The 14354-nt window shown below is 42.5% G+C and overlaps 1 protein-coding gene and 1 pseudogene across 1 annotated transcript in view; one reads left to right on the forward strand and one right to left on the reverse strand.

The window, feature by feature from the left end:
• The first annotated feature begins 413 nt into the window (after positions 1-413).
• Positions 414-14354, forward strand: part of LOC112851108 (KRAB domain-containing protein 5-like) — a 57097-nt gene continuing 43156 nt past the window's right edge. The window contains exons 1-4 of the mRNA XM_025914646.2: positions 414-551; positions 6910-7048; positions 10448-10574; positions 11077-11169. Of these exons, the coding sequence (XP_025770431.2) occupies positions 7034-7048; positions 10448-10574; positions 11077-11169 (235 nt within the window). The 5' untranslated portion in view covers positions 414-551; positions 6910-7033. The remainder of the gene's footprint in view (positions 552-6909; positions 7049-10447; positions 10575-11076; positions 11170-14354) is intronic.
• LOC112851145 (large ribosomal subunit protein eL42-like) lies at positions 1464-1804 on the reverse strand (annotated as a pseudogene).

The following is a 14354-nucleotide window of genomic DNA, read 5'->3' on the forward strand; positions in this document are numbered from 1 at the left end:
CGGCAGTTGCGCACCGTGGGCCGGGGCTATGCGCGCGCTCCAAGCTCCGCGCTCCTGCCTCCCCGGAAGCCCTCTCGCCGGAGAAGGGCCGGGGGTTCCCCGGGCGCCCCCCAGCGGAAGGTGGTGGGGAAGGAAGAAGGATTTGCAGCAATACCTCGGGGAGGAGGCGGCCGAGGCGGAGGCGGCGGCAGCTAGAGGCGGAGGCAGAGGCGAAGGAGGGCCCCGGCCCCGGACAGGCCCCGCCCCTCGCCCCGCCCCGCCCCGCGCCCAGGGCCGTGCAGCCTGCCCTTACCGTGCAGCCTGCTCTTACCGTGCAGCGCCGAGCTCTTCCCTGCCCGCTAACCCTACTTATCCCGGGAAAGCTCGCGCGGGACGGGGGAGCAGACCCACAGACTAAAAGTGAAACTTGAGCAGCGCTGGCACGGCTGCTGGCTGGTGCCTTTCCCCCTCCTGCCTCCCCGCCGTCGCCACGCCCTCCGCTGAGAGCTGGAGGCCGACGTCAGGGGCAGGATTCCTGACTACGCTTGCAGGCATCTGTCCAGGTAACTAAGGTATGGGAAGGTGTGGGTCCGTACGGTGGGGGGAGGGGCGCCCGCTGGAGCTCCCGCTGGGCCGGAAGGTGGGCGCACGCAGGGCACGTTGCTTCCGGGGAGGAAGAGGAGGAGCCGCAGGCCTGCTGGGAGCTTGCAAAGGAGGTCGGGAAAGAGGGAGGTGTGGAGGAAGCCTCCTATCCTGCACGGAAGGCTGTGGAAGGCCACCTAGAAGGAGAAAGTCTGAGTGGAGGGGATGCTGAAGAAATGTGTCTGCTATGGAAGAGCCAATTTATGGCTCTGATCCCTAGTAGGAGAGATCCTGCCATGGAATCCCCTTCTGAGATCTTGCTCCTGAGCCTCGCCCTGGATTCCCAGCAACGCTCAGCACCTGTTGGATGGCAGAACTGGCAAAGACCAGCTTCCCAACCCGCCCACTTCACGCGGGAGAAAACTGAACCTGGGAAAAGAAACCACTTGCCCAGAGTCATGCACAACACAGATCCAGTCGTGGGACCCAGATGCTAGCTTCCCAGCCCTGTTCCTGCAGCCAGTCAGGGTGCTGACTCCCTCTGTCCCACAGAGCTATGAAGCAGGGTACCTGTCCATGGGTCAACACACACCACCCTGTGAAGAGCTTACACCTATTCTTGGCCCCAAGAATCAGTTCCTGGAAGGGTCTGAGTTTTTGCTTTTGTTTTTTGTTTTTTTAACTTATTTTTAGAGAGAGAGGGCACCCATGCGTGTAAGAGGGGAGGGGCAGAAAGAGAATCCCACAAACCATGAGATCATGACCTGAGCTGAAATCAAGAGTCAGATGCTTAACCTACTGAGCCACCCAGGTGCCCCCTCCCCTCCCCCCCCCCCCCCCCCCCCCGCTTTTTGTTGTTTGGAACATAACCTCAAGATCTTATTATCTTCATAATGTAATAAAATATGAAGGTTAGAACTGGATCACTTGGCCCTTTCTTTTCTTATCTCCTCCCAGTTCAAAATGCTTACATCTCATAATAGCCAGCATTCTCTTATCTGCAGTTGGTACCAACACATTCAAGCCTCAGAACAATCTTCTTTGTAGTTTTAGCCTTTTTCCAGAAAGTCAGTTTCGTTTGCCCACCATAGCCACTCTGCTTCCTGTCATAACACCACTTTCCCTGGGCATAAAGAGAACCTTTGCCTTTCTTGTGCTGTGTCACTTTGCAGGATTGGTGCTTGCCACACTTCTTGCAGAAAGTCTGGTGGGTTTTAGGAAGGTTCACCATGGTTGTGAGAGCACTATCAGCAGGGTAAGAAAGAGCTGGAAGGTTCTGATTGATGGTGAGCCCTGACTAACAATGACAGTCAGTTGCTTCAGGGCAGCTTCCTCTGTCCAGTGCCCAAAGGAAACTCTGTAGTTTAACATTTACTTCCCACCCTTGTCTAGAAGCCCAGAAAGCTTGCTATGTGCTTATACCTGTGAAATAAATAAATAAATAAATAAATAAATAAATAAATAAATCTGTGAGTTGGGCGAACTGTTTTGAATAGAGGCAAGCCTGTTTTTGGGAAGTGTGAGTCAGATTTTTTTTCCCCCTCTGACATTTGTAAATGCGAGCAATCATGAAAACCACATTTACGTAGTGAAGAGGTTGAAATGTTCAGCGGCTAGTGCCTGGAAGGCATTTCAAGGATGGGGACGTTGTTTCCTTGTATTTCTGGCCTCCGGGTACCTAAAGTAATAATCCCCACCTCAGAGATGTGGAAAATTTGGGGTTTGGATCCCATGGCCAAGAAAATTCTTGAGATGTCTTTGGTGCAAAAAGGTGGTTTTATTAAAGCACAGGGACCATAGGCAGAGAGGGCTGCACTGGGGTTATGACAGGTGACTAATTATGTACCTTCAAGTTGGGAGGCGGTTAGGGATAGTGTAAGTCTAAGGAATTTTGGAAGCAAGGTTTCCAGGATCCTGAGGGGACTATCTATTGTTAAGAAAAGGTCATTTATTACTGTCTGGTAAAAACTCAGTCACAAGACCCTTCAGATGTATATCAATGGGCCAGATGCTTAGAAGATGATTGCCAACATATATCTTGGGATGGGTGGGGAGGGGGTAGAGATAAAAGAAGTTTCCACAGGAATTTTTATATGTTAAAATAGACTTACAGGATCCTGGAGGGTTGGGTTAAGATTGCCTTTTGTCCTTAGTGAAGAGTCATCATCCAGGCAGCTAAATTCCTAGAGGAAATGTCACTCTCTGTGTTTCAAGGACTTGTGAATGGGCTATAGGCAGTATGGAAATTTATTTTCTTGTGCCTTTGTTTCCCACATCATTTCCCCCAGAGTAATTTTGACCCTTAAATCTTTACGGCTGCTGAGGGTGGAAGGTCTCATCTTCTGTAACATCTTCCTACTGAATGAGGGGCATAGAGATGTCCCTACCTATGGGTCAACATTGATCAGTTGGGGACTTATATATAGGACAGCTGAGTCCAAGGGAGATCTCATGTATGGATCTTCCTGAGTGCAAAGGATCATCTGTCAGCTTGAAGTTATGGCGGTGAAGGAATCTAGGCACCAAATAGAGAGACATGGGAGAAAACAACAAAACACGATTAGAATAACAAAACGAAAATGAAGCTCAAATAAGAGTCCTTTGGTAGTTGACAAAAATCCTCTTCCAGTCCAGGAGTTTGACCAATCATTAAAGGAAAGGGAGGGATCTTTTAGAGCAGCAGTGTGAGTATTTATATCAGTTAGAAACCCAGAAACATTTTTATGGTGACCTGGAACGTGTACACGGCATTCTGTACTTAATGATAGCACATGTTACACCTTGTGCAGCAGGTAAAATGTCTAATGCCATTTTATTTTTAAAATTGCTTTACGCATTTGTATTCCTTCAGTGTTTAATAGGGAAATGCTATTTCGAGTGTCATTTAGGGCTTTGACTGTGTATTTATAGAGCTTCCATGTGCCAAGCAACATCCTCCAGTCCCAGGAGGGAACAAAGATGGATGCTAGGTGATCATACCGATAAGACACAGAACCTGTCCATCATTGCTTTAAATTTGGAAGTTTGGCTGGGTTGGTAATGGTTTTAATAATGCATCCATGTATCCAGGCAAAACCCAAAGTACAGTGGCCTATCCAGCCTGGGCTAAGCCATGGACACAGGTTAGACCCACATAGCCATCCAGTCCCCTCAGGAGCCGTCATCTAATTCCGGGCCTCCTTGAACTTCAGTCAGGATATCAAGGGCCATTTGGTTTTGGAGGGTTACCTTTCCAGAGCACTGTGGACACCAGACTAAATGTAAATAGTAATTAATTTCTTTAAGGTCCAAGCTATTTCCTGAATTATTTGTGCAATAAAAGACAGTCCGTTGTCACTTTGTGGGGATGAAGGCAGTCCAAATCTAGGGATAATTTCTTTTAGCAAGGATTTTGTCACCTCAGTAGCCTTTTTACTCAAGTAGCCTTGTGCAAACCCTACATTACCTTCCATTGATTATTTGGAGTGAGGGGGGGATAATAAATATTTTCCTCTCATTATTAACAAGCCAGTCCTGTGCATATTTTGAATATCCTTGTTACTGGGCTATGTGAATTTCTTGGCCTGAATAGACTGGAGTTATAGACTTTATCAGAGTTAGACTAGTGTAAGACTTCGTATTTGTTTATTTTGTGCCGCCTGCTTGGCTGCACAGCCTGCTAAATTGTTTCCTTTAGATCCTAAGGTCATATCTTTTTACTGTCCTTTGAAGTGAATTACAGCTACTTCCTTGGATAGGTGTACAGTCTCAAGAAGAGTAATCATTTAGGGCCCATATTTGATTGGGGAGTTATTATGGGCTTGATTGTAATCCCCTTTCCTTCCAAATTGTTCCGTGGGGTGTAGAATTAGGAACTCATATTTAGAGTCAGTATACATCTTAATTTTGAGACCCTTTGCCAGTTGTAAAGCATGAGTGACTCTGCTTCTTAGGCAGATGTATTTGCTGGGAGGGCTTTGGCCTCAGTAGTCTGAGTCAGACTGACTGTAGCCTACTGAGCTTTTCTTATCCCCCTTTCCATGAAACTAGTGCTATCAATAAGCCAACTGTCATCAGCATTTTCAATAAGGGGAGTCTTAAATCTGATTGGCTAGACTAAATGAGATCAATAATCTCTGAGCAGTCATGTTGTAACACAGATGTACGATAGTCAGGCCCAGACATAGGGGTAGCTGGATTTAAAATTGGACAGCTGTTAAGTATTTAAGGTATATTTAAGAGCATAACCTGGTATTTAATAAGTCAGCCTCCCATCACCCACTGGGCCTTTGGTCTCTAAGACACTCTGGACCTGATGTGGAGTCATTTCTGTCAGAGACTACCCCATAGCAAGTTTTGAGGTTTCTTTACCAGGAGGGCTGTTGTGTGCTTGTATAAAGCCTTTATTTCGAATTGTACATCAATAGAGGTGGTTCCTGGGACAAATAGGACTAAGGAATAAAACCATCAAAAAACCCTCTTTGTTTGAGGTCTAGCCTTACTAATATCCTAATTATGAGGAATCATTGGCAAGTGGGAGAAGACTTGTCTCAGGAGATAAGGGCATTCCTAAGTGCATTATCCAATCCACAAGTCCATAGTTAACCCTGGACTGGGGTACACTCTGGCTTTTAAAGAGCAACTTTGTCATTCTAGCCACAAAGAATTGATCAAGGTGATAGTTGAGTTATGAAGTTGTTGGGGAATCCATCCCATTTTCCAACTGTTCAAATAATCATATGTCCATGGGGTCCTGTTGTCCCCATAGAATAATGAGCAACTATCATCCAGTATGTCAGGAGGACTTTGAGGCCTTGGACCCTTAAGGTTCTCATAATTAAGTTTTTTTTTTTCCTCTTGTGATTTTGTCTTATGTCAGTTTAACTATTATAACAACCAAAGAATTGAGAATGGAAGAAGAAGAAAGTTTTCCTCTCCTACATATTCATTCTGTTATTGAAAACTGACATCAGTACTCCAGAGCCAATATAACCAGAAGTCAGAGACTGGGAAAAGGAGGAAAAATAGCTTTATTGTTTTGCCAGGCAAAGGTGGCTGCAGCAGGTTAGGGCCTTCAGAACTGTAAGCCCACCCAGAGGAAGGGGCTGGAGGGTGTTGTAGGGAAATGTGGGACCTATCTGGGTTAGACAGGAATTATCTTTGCTGCCAGCCTTGTTCATCATATTTTCAGTGCAGTACCGGTTCTGTAAAGGCAAAAAAAAAAAAAAAAAAAAAAAGCTAAGAAGGAAAGACTGAAAGTTTCCCAAAGGAGAAAAAAAAAGTTAGTTTAATGTCAACACTCATTGATGTTTTGATGTAGCCATTTTGATTTTTGTTCAACTTTATGTTTTTTAAGTGGTTTCAGTTTGAGTCATCAGGACAACTGTAGTAAGACCACTTCATATTTTACGGTGAAAAACCACTCGATATTTTCTAGAATGGCTAAAATAAAGAAAAAGGGTAACACCAAATTTCCATTTAAATGTTGAGGAGTTACAATTCTCATATATTGCTGATGGAAGTGTAAAAAATACATTCACTTCAGAAAACTGTGTGTGGCAGTTACTTATGAAAATAAACATTTTCCTACTGAAGAGGGGCATTTTCTCACCCCAAAATGTATCTTTGTCCTAAGAATTATTATAGGTTGTTATTTTAAAGAAACAACAAAGGAAAACCTTTAAACCCAGTACAAGTTTCCTTTTGAAGAGACATTTGCATGTCTGATACATGTGCATATATCAGGGAAAGTCCCATTTGTAAGGGTGTCTCCCTCCATGAAGCCAAAGGAGAGAGAATGTGTAATTCTCCAGAAACTCTGATCAGTGAAGAAGGAATGGATTTAAATGTGGATAACAATCATAGCCTTGGTTAATGGTTTTTTTGTTTTGTTTTGTTTTTTGTTTTTTGTTTGTTTTTTTTTTGCTTGGTCACCTCCCCAAATGCTTCAACATAGATCACACTTGGAGTTTCAAACAGTCATATCTGGTGCCTTCCCCCTCAGATTCCATCAGTTGGTGTGAGTGGGAACAACAGTGTTGTTTTAAGTGCTCCAGGTGATTCTAAGTGAGGCCAGGGTTAAGCACGAAGGCTTCCCATTAATTTAAGAGAGTGGAGTGCAGGGTTTGGCTCAAGGGTTTGGATCTAGAGGTAACTAGATCTCCCCTACAGGAGCCTGTGTGGGTCAGGCCCATGCAGCACATTGTTCCTATGCTGTAGCAGAATGGGTAGGAGGAGAAGCCCCTGAAAGAAGAGAAGGAAGAGTCAGTCACTGATTGGTCTGCAAGTAGGAGCTCATAGTTTCCAAATATCAGGATGCAAAAGACTAGGAAGTTTCGCCTTTTTTGCATTACAATGTCCTGCCTGCAGGTGAGCAGTTTACTTTTGAAGAGGCTCTTCCAGTGGGTATAAAGGCATTTTCCCCTGATGCAGCAGTGATTTCTCCACAAATATCTTCTGAGAAAGAAATCTAGAGAACGAGGTGAAAGAAGAAATGGCCAATCCTCAGGTAAGCCTGGTATCCCAGGTCAGAGTCTGTATTGTCTTTTTCTCTTGAAATTCCATGCATTTAGAAATTGGAAATGGGGGCGCCTGGGTGGCGCAGTCGGTTAAGCGTCCGACTTCAGCCAGGTCACGATCTCGCGGTCCGTGAGTTCGAGCCCCGCGTCGGGCTCTGGGCTGATGGCTCAGAGCCTGGAGCCTGTTTCCGATTCTGTGTCTCCCTCTCTCTCTGCCCCTCCCCCGTTCATGCTCTGTCTCTCTCTGTCCCAAAAATAAATAAATGTTGAAAAAAAAATTTAAAAAGAAATTGGAAATGTTGATTCCTCTACTTCTGATGTTTCTGCCTCATTTTTTCACCTAATTTTAAAACCTTTTCAGAAATGATATTCAAGGTTATATCTTTAGAACACTGTTGCAGACTTTGAGTCTGGAGTTCTCTCTTGTCCAGCAAGAGAACAGATGCAGAATTGAATATGAGAGGCTAATGTCCAGGAGGGGACAAGAGCCCTGAACACGGGTTTTGTCTCCGTATTTATTGAGCTCTCAAGAATTTACATATGTGATGAATGTGCAGAAGAAAACAATAAGATAGTGACCTTTAACTTGTGGGTGTAAGAAGCAAAAGGTTTGGGGAGCAAGTGGCATTAGAAGTTGAGATTAAAGCACAATGATATATATTGGCACCAGACAACAGATGGACAATACAGCCTTTGTGGGCTGTACAGCCAAGTAGCTGTTATCTCCAAAGTTTAAGATTTCTGGAGCATGCTGCCTCGAGGCTAACAAGGCACCCTTTTCACTAGCTAACCTTGGGTGCTTTCGCTCATTGGCAGCTTTCTGCCTCTATGCTTTGTCTTACTTAATGACTGGCCTTGGGCGCTTTCACCCTGTGGTGGCTTTATGCCCTAAGCCTTGTTAACCCATTGGTGCAAGCCAACAGACTTCTTTTTTTTTTTTTAATTTCTTTTTAATGTTTATTTATTTTTGAGACAGAGAGAGACAGAGCGTGAGCAGGGGAGGGGCAGAGAGAGAGGGAGACACAGAATCTGAAGCAGGCTCCAGGCTCTGAGCTGTCAGCACAGAGCCCTACGCGGGGCTCGAACTCACGAACTGTGAGATCATGACCTGAGCTGAAGTCGGACGCTTAACCGACTGAGCCACCCAGGCGCCCCACCAACAGACTTGTTAAACTTACTTCCCACCGAACACTCCTCCCCTATTTCCCAGAGACTATTCCTTATTCTCCAACCTGGCTTCCAATAGGGAACCAACAATTGTCGCTTTGATGTAAAGTCCTGCATGTATTGAAAATATTCCCCTTGTGACAGATTCACAGGGGAAGGTGTTGAGTCCAAGATTCCTATTGCTGATCGGCTCTGTTCTTGGCATTTCAATCAATTTCTTACATAGGTTCCATCTGGATGCGTTATCAGCTCTGTGTAGACCAGGATTAATACAATGCACAAATGCACAGGATGGATATGAGGCCCAAATAACTCAGAAAGTTCTTGAAAAAAATGGGAGGCTTCCTCCTTAGAATGTGAAGAAGATACTGTTTAAAATATACTGGATATTACAGAACGTGGAAAGTATATGTGATTGAACTTTGTATAAATGCACTGTATTTTCATAATTGGATTTTAATTCTGATTCACTCTTTTGTGGCCACAACAACACACCGCTAATAATAGGTCCTTTGGCATGCCTTAGGCACTGATATCATTTTTCTCATTAAAGCTGATGCTACCTTCTATTATTTGGCTTGGTGTCTTTGCCGGATTTCTCCCTTACAAAGTTCATATTTGTCCTCTCATCGTTCATAAGGATCTTAGGTGGGTTTATGGAATGATGTTCAGAAACCATCACAATTAAACTGGAAACTTTTTTCTGAGCTTCCCTTGCTTGCAGTTTTTGATGAGGAAAACAAAGACAAAAGAAGTGTAGATAAAATTAAATTTCCTTGAACTTGCAGTGCATTTGTAAATACCTGGGATAGGTAGAGTATGACATTGTTCAAGGAATGCCCAACAGCCTTAATTTAATGCTTTGTTAGATGCAAAAAAGGACTTTAGCTTGACCAGAGCCAGACTTGCAGGACTCTATTGGTCTTCTTTAACATATGAAAATCTCTTTAGAAACTTTCTTATCTCTACTCCCCAACTTAAAAGTATGAAATCAATGGCTTCTCCAAATGACAGTGTACGTTGCTCTGCCTATGGGTCATTACCCATGCTTTATTAAAAACAACTTTTTACACCAAAGTCACCTCAAAGATACTTTCTTGACCCTGAATTCCAGTCCCACATCACATCAGTTTTCACTGGACAATGAAGGGCTCACCTTTCTGTTGTAAGGACATTGACTTGTGGGAGTGGAGATTCTAAATCAGACTTCCACCCTCTATGTTTTTTTTTTTTTTTAATGTTTATTTATTTTTGAGAGAGTGTGAGGGGGAAGGGGCAGATAGAGAGGAAGAGGAAGACACAGAATCTGAAGCAGTCTCTGGGCCTCTGAGCTGTCAGCACAGAATCCGACATGGGACTTGAACTCACAAACCCTGAAATCATGACCTGAGCTGAAGTCAGATGCTCAACCAACTGAGCTACCCAGGTGTCCCCCATCCTCTATGTTTGTAATTCATTCCACATCAGGACACAGAAATACCATTCTATTTACTTCTTTGTATTTTCATAAAATGAAAACAAGAATCATATGACTGACATGTTCAAGTATCTTAAAATCCTGAAATATAACAGTCATAGATAGAAACTACACCAGGTGGAGTCACCACAGAAAGGAAACTTGATTTTTCACCAGTAAGGAGATCACGGGCAATAACTTCCAAAGCAGAGACACACAGAGGGAAGGGGAACGGTTTCCTTTTATTTAGGGTTAGGGTGGATGTTTAGAAAGAGAGGCCTTGTCATATAGATGTGGGCATAAGATCACACATGTTCCTTAAGACAACAGTTCTTTACATACTTTGTATCTTATATAAATGAGGTTTGTGTTCCTACTTGGGTGGGGATTTTAGTATTATAATGAGTAATGGTAATGAGTCACGAGGAGACTGGGTTACTCCTTGGTCCATCTGCAGAGGTGTGAGTCAGGGGTTCAGCTCAAACTAGGCCAATCCAAGCTCTTCCTCAGGGCAGTCATTGCCTTTTGTTGGATACTTTCTGTTTCCATCACAGGAGACTGTGCCCATGGGGTGTTTTGCCTGAAATAAAAGATAAGTTGGAAAGAAGAGTTTAAGTAAAATGAGGACTAAGGTCAGCGGGCACAAGCAGGTAAGCAGTGAAGTTCAGGTCTTGGGTCTAGCTGGTGACATTAACTCCCTCTTTCATCTTAGGTACGATTATGAACCCCACCTTGGGCCACTTGGTAACTGTGGTATTTATTGCAGGAACTGCTGACCTTCAAGGATGTGGCCATAGAATTCTCTCAGGAAGAGTGGGGTTTCCTGAACCACAGTCAGCGGGAGCTCTATAGAGATGTGATGTTAGAGAACTATGGACACCTCCTCCTCTTGGGTGAGGATAACTCCTTCCAGACTTCCCAAACCACACTCGGGGTTTTGTTTCTTCCTTTGAAGACTGTCTCTTGGAAGCTTCCTCTTCGCATGACTGGGATTCAGATCCCTGCAGTCAGGGAAAGAAGTAGGGGTTTGAAGATGTAGAGAAATACCTTCCTGATGTTTCCTTTTCAGCTTCAGCTTTCTCTTTCTTAAGGTACCATCATCATTTATGTTGATTAGTGGCCATTCTAAACATTGAATGGCATAACAAGGTATTGCCCACATCTTAAACTCCAGTTTTCGCTCCTTATTATTGTGTCTAGTACATGGAAGTGGGAGGTCAAGATGTGAACATTGGAAATCCCTTCTGTGTGTTCTCAAAGGGGCTGTTGGGCAACAGCATTTGGGAAATCATTTTCTAGAATTCTACAATGTCCTCTTTCATCTACTGAGCATAGTAGTGGACTGAAAGGTAGAATCTCCAGTAATACTCCTATTCCTTTTTTTCCAATTTACAGGTCTTGTGTCAAAACCAGACCTGGTCAACTTCTTGGAGCAAAAGAAGGAGGCTTGGGATGTGAATGGAAAGGGGACAGTAGCCACACATCCAGGTAGGTGGACCTGAATGAAGCAAATGACAGAGGAGAGGTCCAAATGTGAGGGAGGAAGATAGACCTTAAAATGTAGTTCAAGTGACTCTCCTTGAATGGAAGTTAGTCGAGAAGCCTAGTTTTATTTCTCTCCCTCTTACAGAGGGACATCTGCTACCCAACATTATCATGCCTTTATACTCCCTAAGGATTCTTCTTTAGCTCCAGTGATGGTTCATCATGTCCACTGTGAGGGCCAGAAGATTCCCCTCCATAATCTGAGATCTTCTCCTTTGCTTTGAGGGCTCCAGAGAAATCTCGGTATTTCTGAGGAACTGTATGCTAAGCCATTTCTAAATTCTGTTTTGCCTCCTGTTACAAGTGTGTTAAGAGTAGTGGCGGCCATATTGGGTTTTGGTGTAGAAATCCCTGGAACACTGGAGACTGTGATCACACATTTTCTGGTTTATGCTTTCCAATATTATGGAGGCTTTAGTCTTAATCCTAAAAAATTGAGAGTCAGTAATTTTATCAGGTAACAAAGCACCTCCCTAATAGGAGAAAGTCTAATCCGTTAGTTCACTTCAAAAATTCATTTTTCTTTGTATTAACTGAAGCTGAAATCTCCATTCTATGTGTTCATTCCTCAGTGATGAAATAATTTTTTTAACTTGTTTTTAATGTTTATTTATTTTTAAAAGAGAGAGAGAGAAGGAGATAGAGTATGAACAGAGAAGGGACAGAGACAGAGGGAGACAGAATCTGAAGCAGGCTCCAGGCTCTGAGCTGTCAGCACAGAGCCTGATGCCGGGCTCAAACTCACGAGCTGTGATCATGACCTGAACTGAAGTCGGACGCTTAACCGACTGAGCCATCCAGGTGCCCGTGATAAAATAATTTAATGTACCTATTCGTATCCTAGAATTCTTGCTTAAATTAATGTCACAGGGGACCTAGAACATTTAGAATGTAGAATTTGCAGCGTGTAAAAAAGTTTCAATTGTAACATTCATTAATAATTGTATCATTTTATAATTTTGACTTATATGAAGTTCTTGTTACCTTTTTATATGTGTTTTCACTTTCTGGTTAGTTATATATGAGATTCATCTCTGATTTTTTAGCTCAAACATTATGATATGGGCATGTGCTTTATAAGAAGTGAGGTGTAGGGTCACCTGGGTGGCTCAGTCGGTTAAGTGTCCGACTTCAGCTCAGGTCATGATCTCACAGTTCATGGGTTTGAGTCCCATGTCGGGCTCTTTGCAACAGCTCAGAGTCTGGACACTGCTTCAGGTTCTGTGTCTCCCTCTCTCTTTTTGCCCTTCCCCTGCTCACGCTCTGTCTCTCTCTTAAAAATAAAGATTTAAAAAATTTTTTAGGGGCGCCTGGGTGGCGCAGTCGGTTGAGTGTCCGACTTCAACCAGGTCACGATCTCGCGGTCCGTGAGTTCGAGCCCCGCGTCGGGCTCTGGGCTGATGGCTCAGAGCCTGGAGCCTGTTTCCGATTCTGTGTCTCCCTCTCTCTCTGCCCCTCCCCCGTTCATGCTCTGTCTCTCTCTGTCCCAAAAATAAATAAATGTTGAAAAAAAAAATTTTTTTTTTTAAATTTAAAAAAAAAAAATTTTTTTTAATAATAAAAAAATTTCAAAAAAGAAGTGAGGTGGATAATTCATTAAATTTTCATATTAAAAAAGTAGTTTTCTTTAAATAAAATTTAGGAAGAATTAATCATTAGGTTTTTTCTCAACTTAATCCCAAGTATCTGTTTTTCTGAACTTAATTCCAAATATTTATTTTTTCTAAAGTGATTTCCCTTATGTTTTACAACTTTGATGGTGTTTATTTAGAAATGAAAGGTTTTGTTCATCTGCTTGGTACTAAAGAATGGATTATAGCTTCGCATTCATAGTAAGAGAAAGAATATATTAATAACATAAAACATTTTAAATGTATTTTCAGTGTTTACTCATGAAATTTTTCATGAGAGCTCTTTATGGTTGGTTTTTTAAGTTTATTTATTTATTATAAGAGAGACACAGAGAGAGAGGGAGAGAGAGAATTCCAAGCAGGCTCTGTGCTCCCAGAGTGAAGCCCAACATGGAACTCAAAGTCATAAACTGCGAGATCGTGACCTGAGCCGAAACCAAGAGTCTGACGCTTAACCAACTGAGCCACCCAGGCGCCCCATGTTTATGATTGATTTTAATGAAAATTCTTTACTATTTATTGTCAATGAGACATTACGATAAGTCAAAATGATTACTTTTCATGAGTACACAGTCACAGTTTAAAATTATAGTTATATAGCACGTTTCCTTTTAAAAATTCATCTGTTTTTGTGTAGTACTTTTGGTTTAAATTTTGTTATTCTGGCTTTGCAATCCCATAGTAATATGCTTCCTTTTGTCGGGACCTTCCACAACATTAGGTAGCTGCTTTTGTCATGGTGTTTTAAAATTCTCCTTTTCTCTGTAATTTTCGAGGTTAGTTTTATAATGTGTCACTGTGTTCATGTTTTTTTTTTTAAATCATGCTTCACTGTGTTCATTTCTTGACATTTATCCTGCTGTGAATTTACTGAGCTTGTTGAAATTGTCTCTTTTTTCCACATATGTAAGAAGTACAAACCTTTAGTTTTTTGTGTAGGCTCTCTGCCCCCTTTCATTCTCCTCTCCTTATGGGATCCCCTTAATTTACATTTGGACCTCTTTTTTGTGTGTCACTTGAGTCATGTAGGCTCCATCCTTTTACATATTTTTCTAGTCTCGTCCCACTAGATAATTTAAAACAAGGTGTCTTTAACTTGTCTGATTCTTTTCTGCTTGATCAAGTCCATCCCCCACCCAACACCCCACCAACAACCCTCAGTTTGTTCTCTGTATTTAAGAGTCTCTTATGGTTTTCTCCCTTTCTGTTTTTATCTTGCATTTGCTTCCCTCCCCCTGTGATTATCTGTTTTGTTTCTTAAAGTCTAAATATGAGTGAAGTCATATATTTTTCTTTCTCTGGCTGACTTATTTCACTTAGCATAATACACTTCAGTTTCATCCATATTGTTCCAAATGGCAAGATTTCATTCTTTTTGATCGCTGAGTAATATTCCATTGTTATATATATATACCACACCTTCTTTATCCATTCATTAGTCGATGGACATTTGGACTCCTTCCATATTTAAGCTATTGTCAATAGTGCTGCTATAAA

Source organism: Puma concolor, chromosome E2 (genome assembly GCF_028749965.1).
Source record: "Puma concolor isolate L17-30 chromosome E2, mPumCon1.1.hap2, whole genome shotgun sequence".
Taxonomy (NCBI): Eukaryota; Metazoa; Chordata; class Mammalia; order Carnivora; family Felidae; genus Puma; species Puma concolor.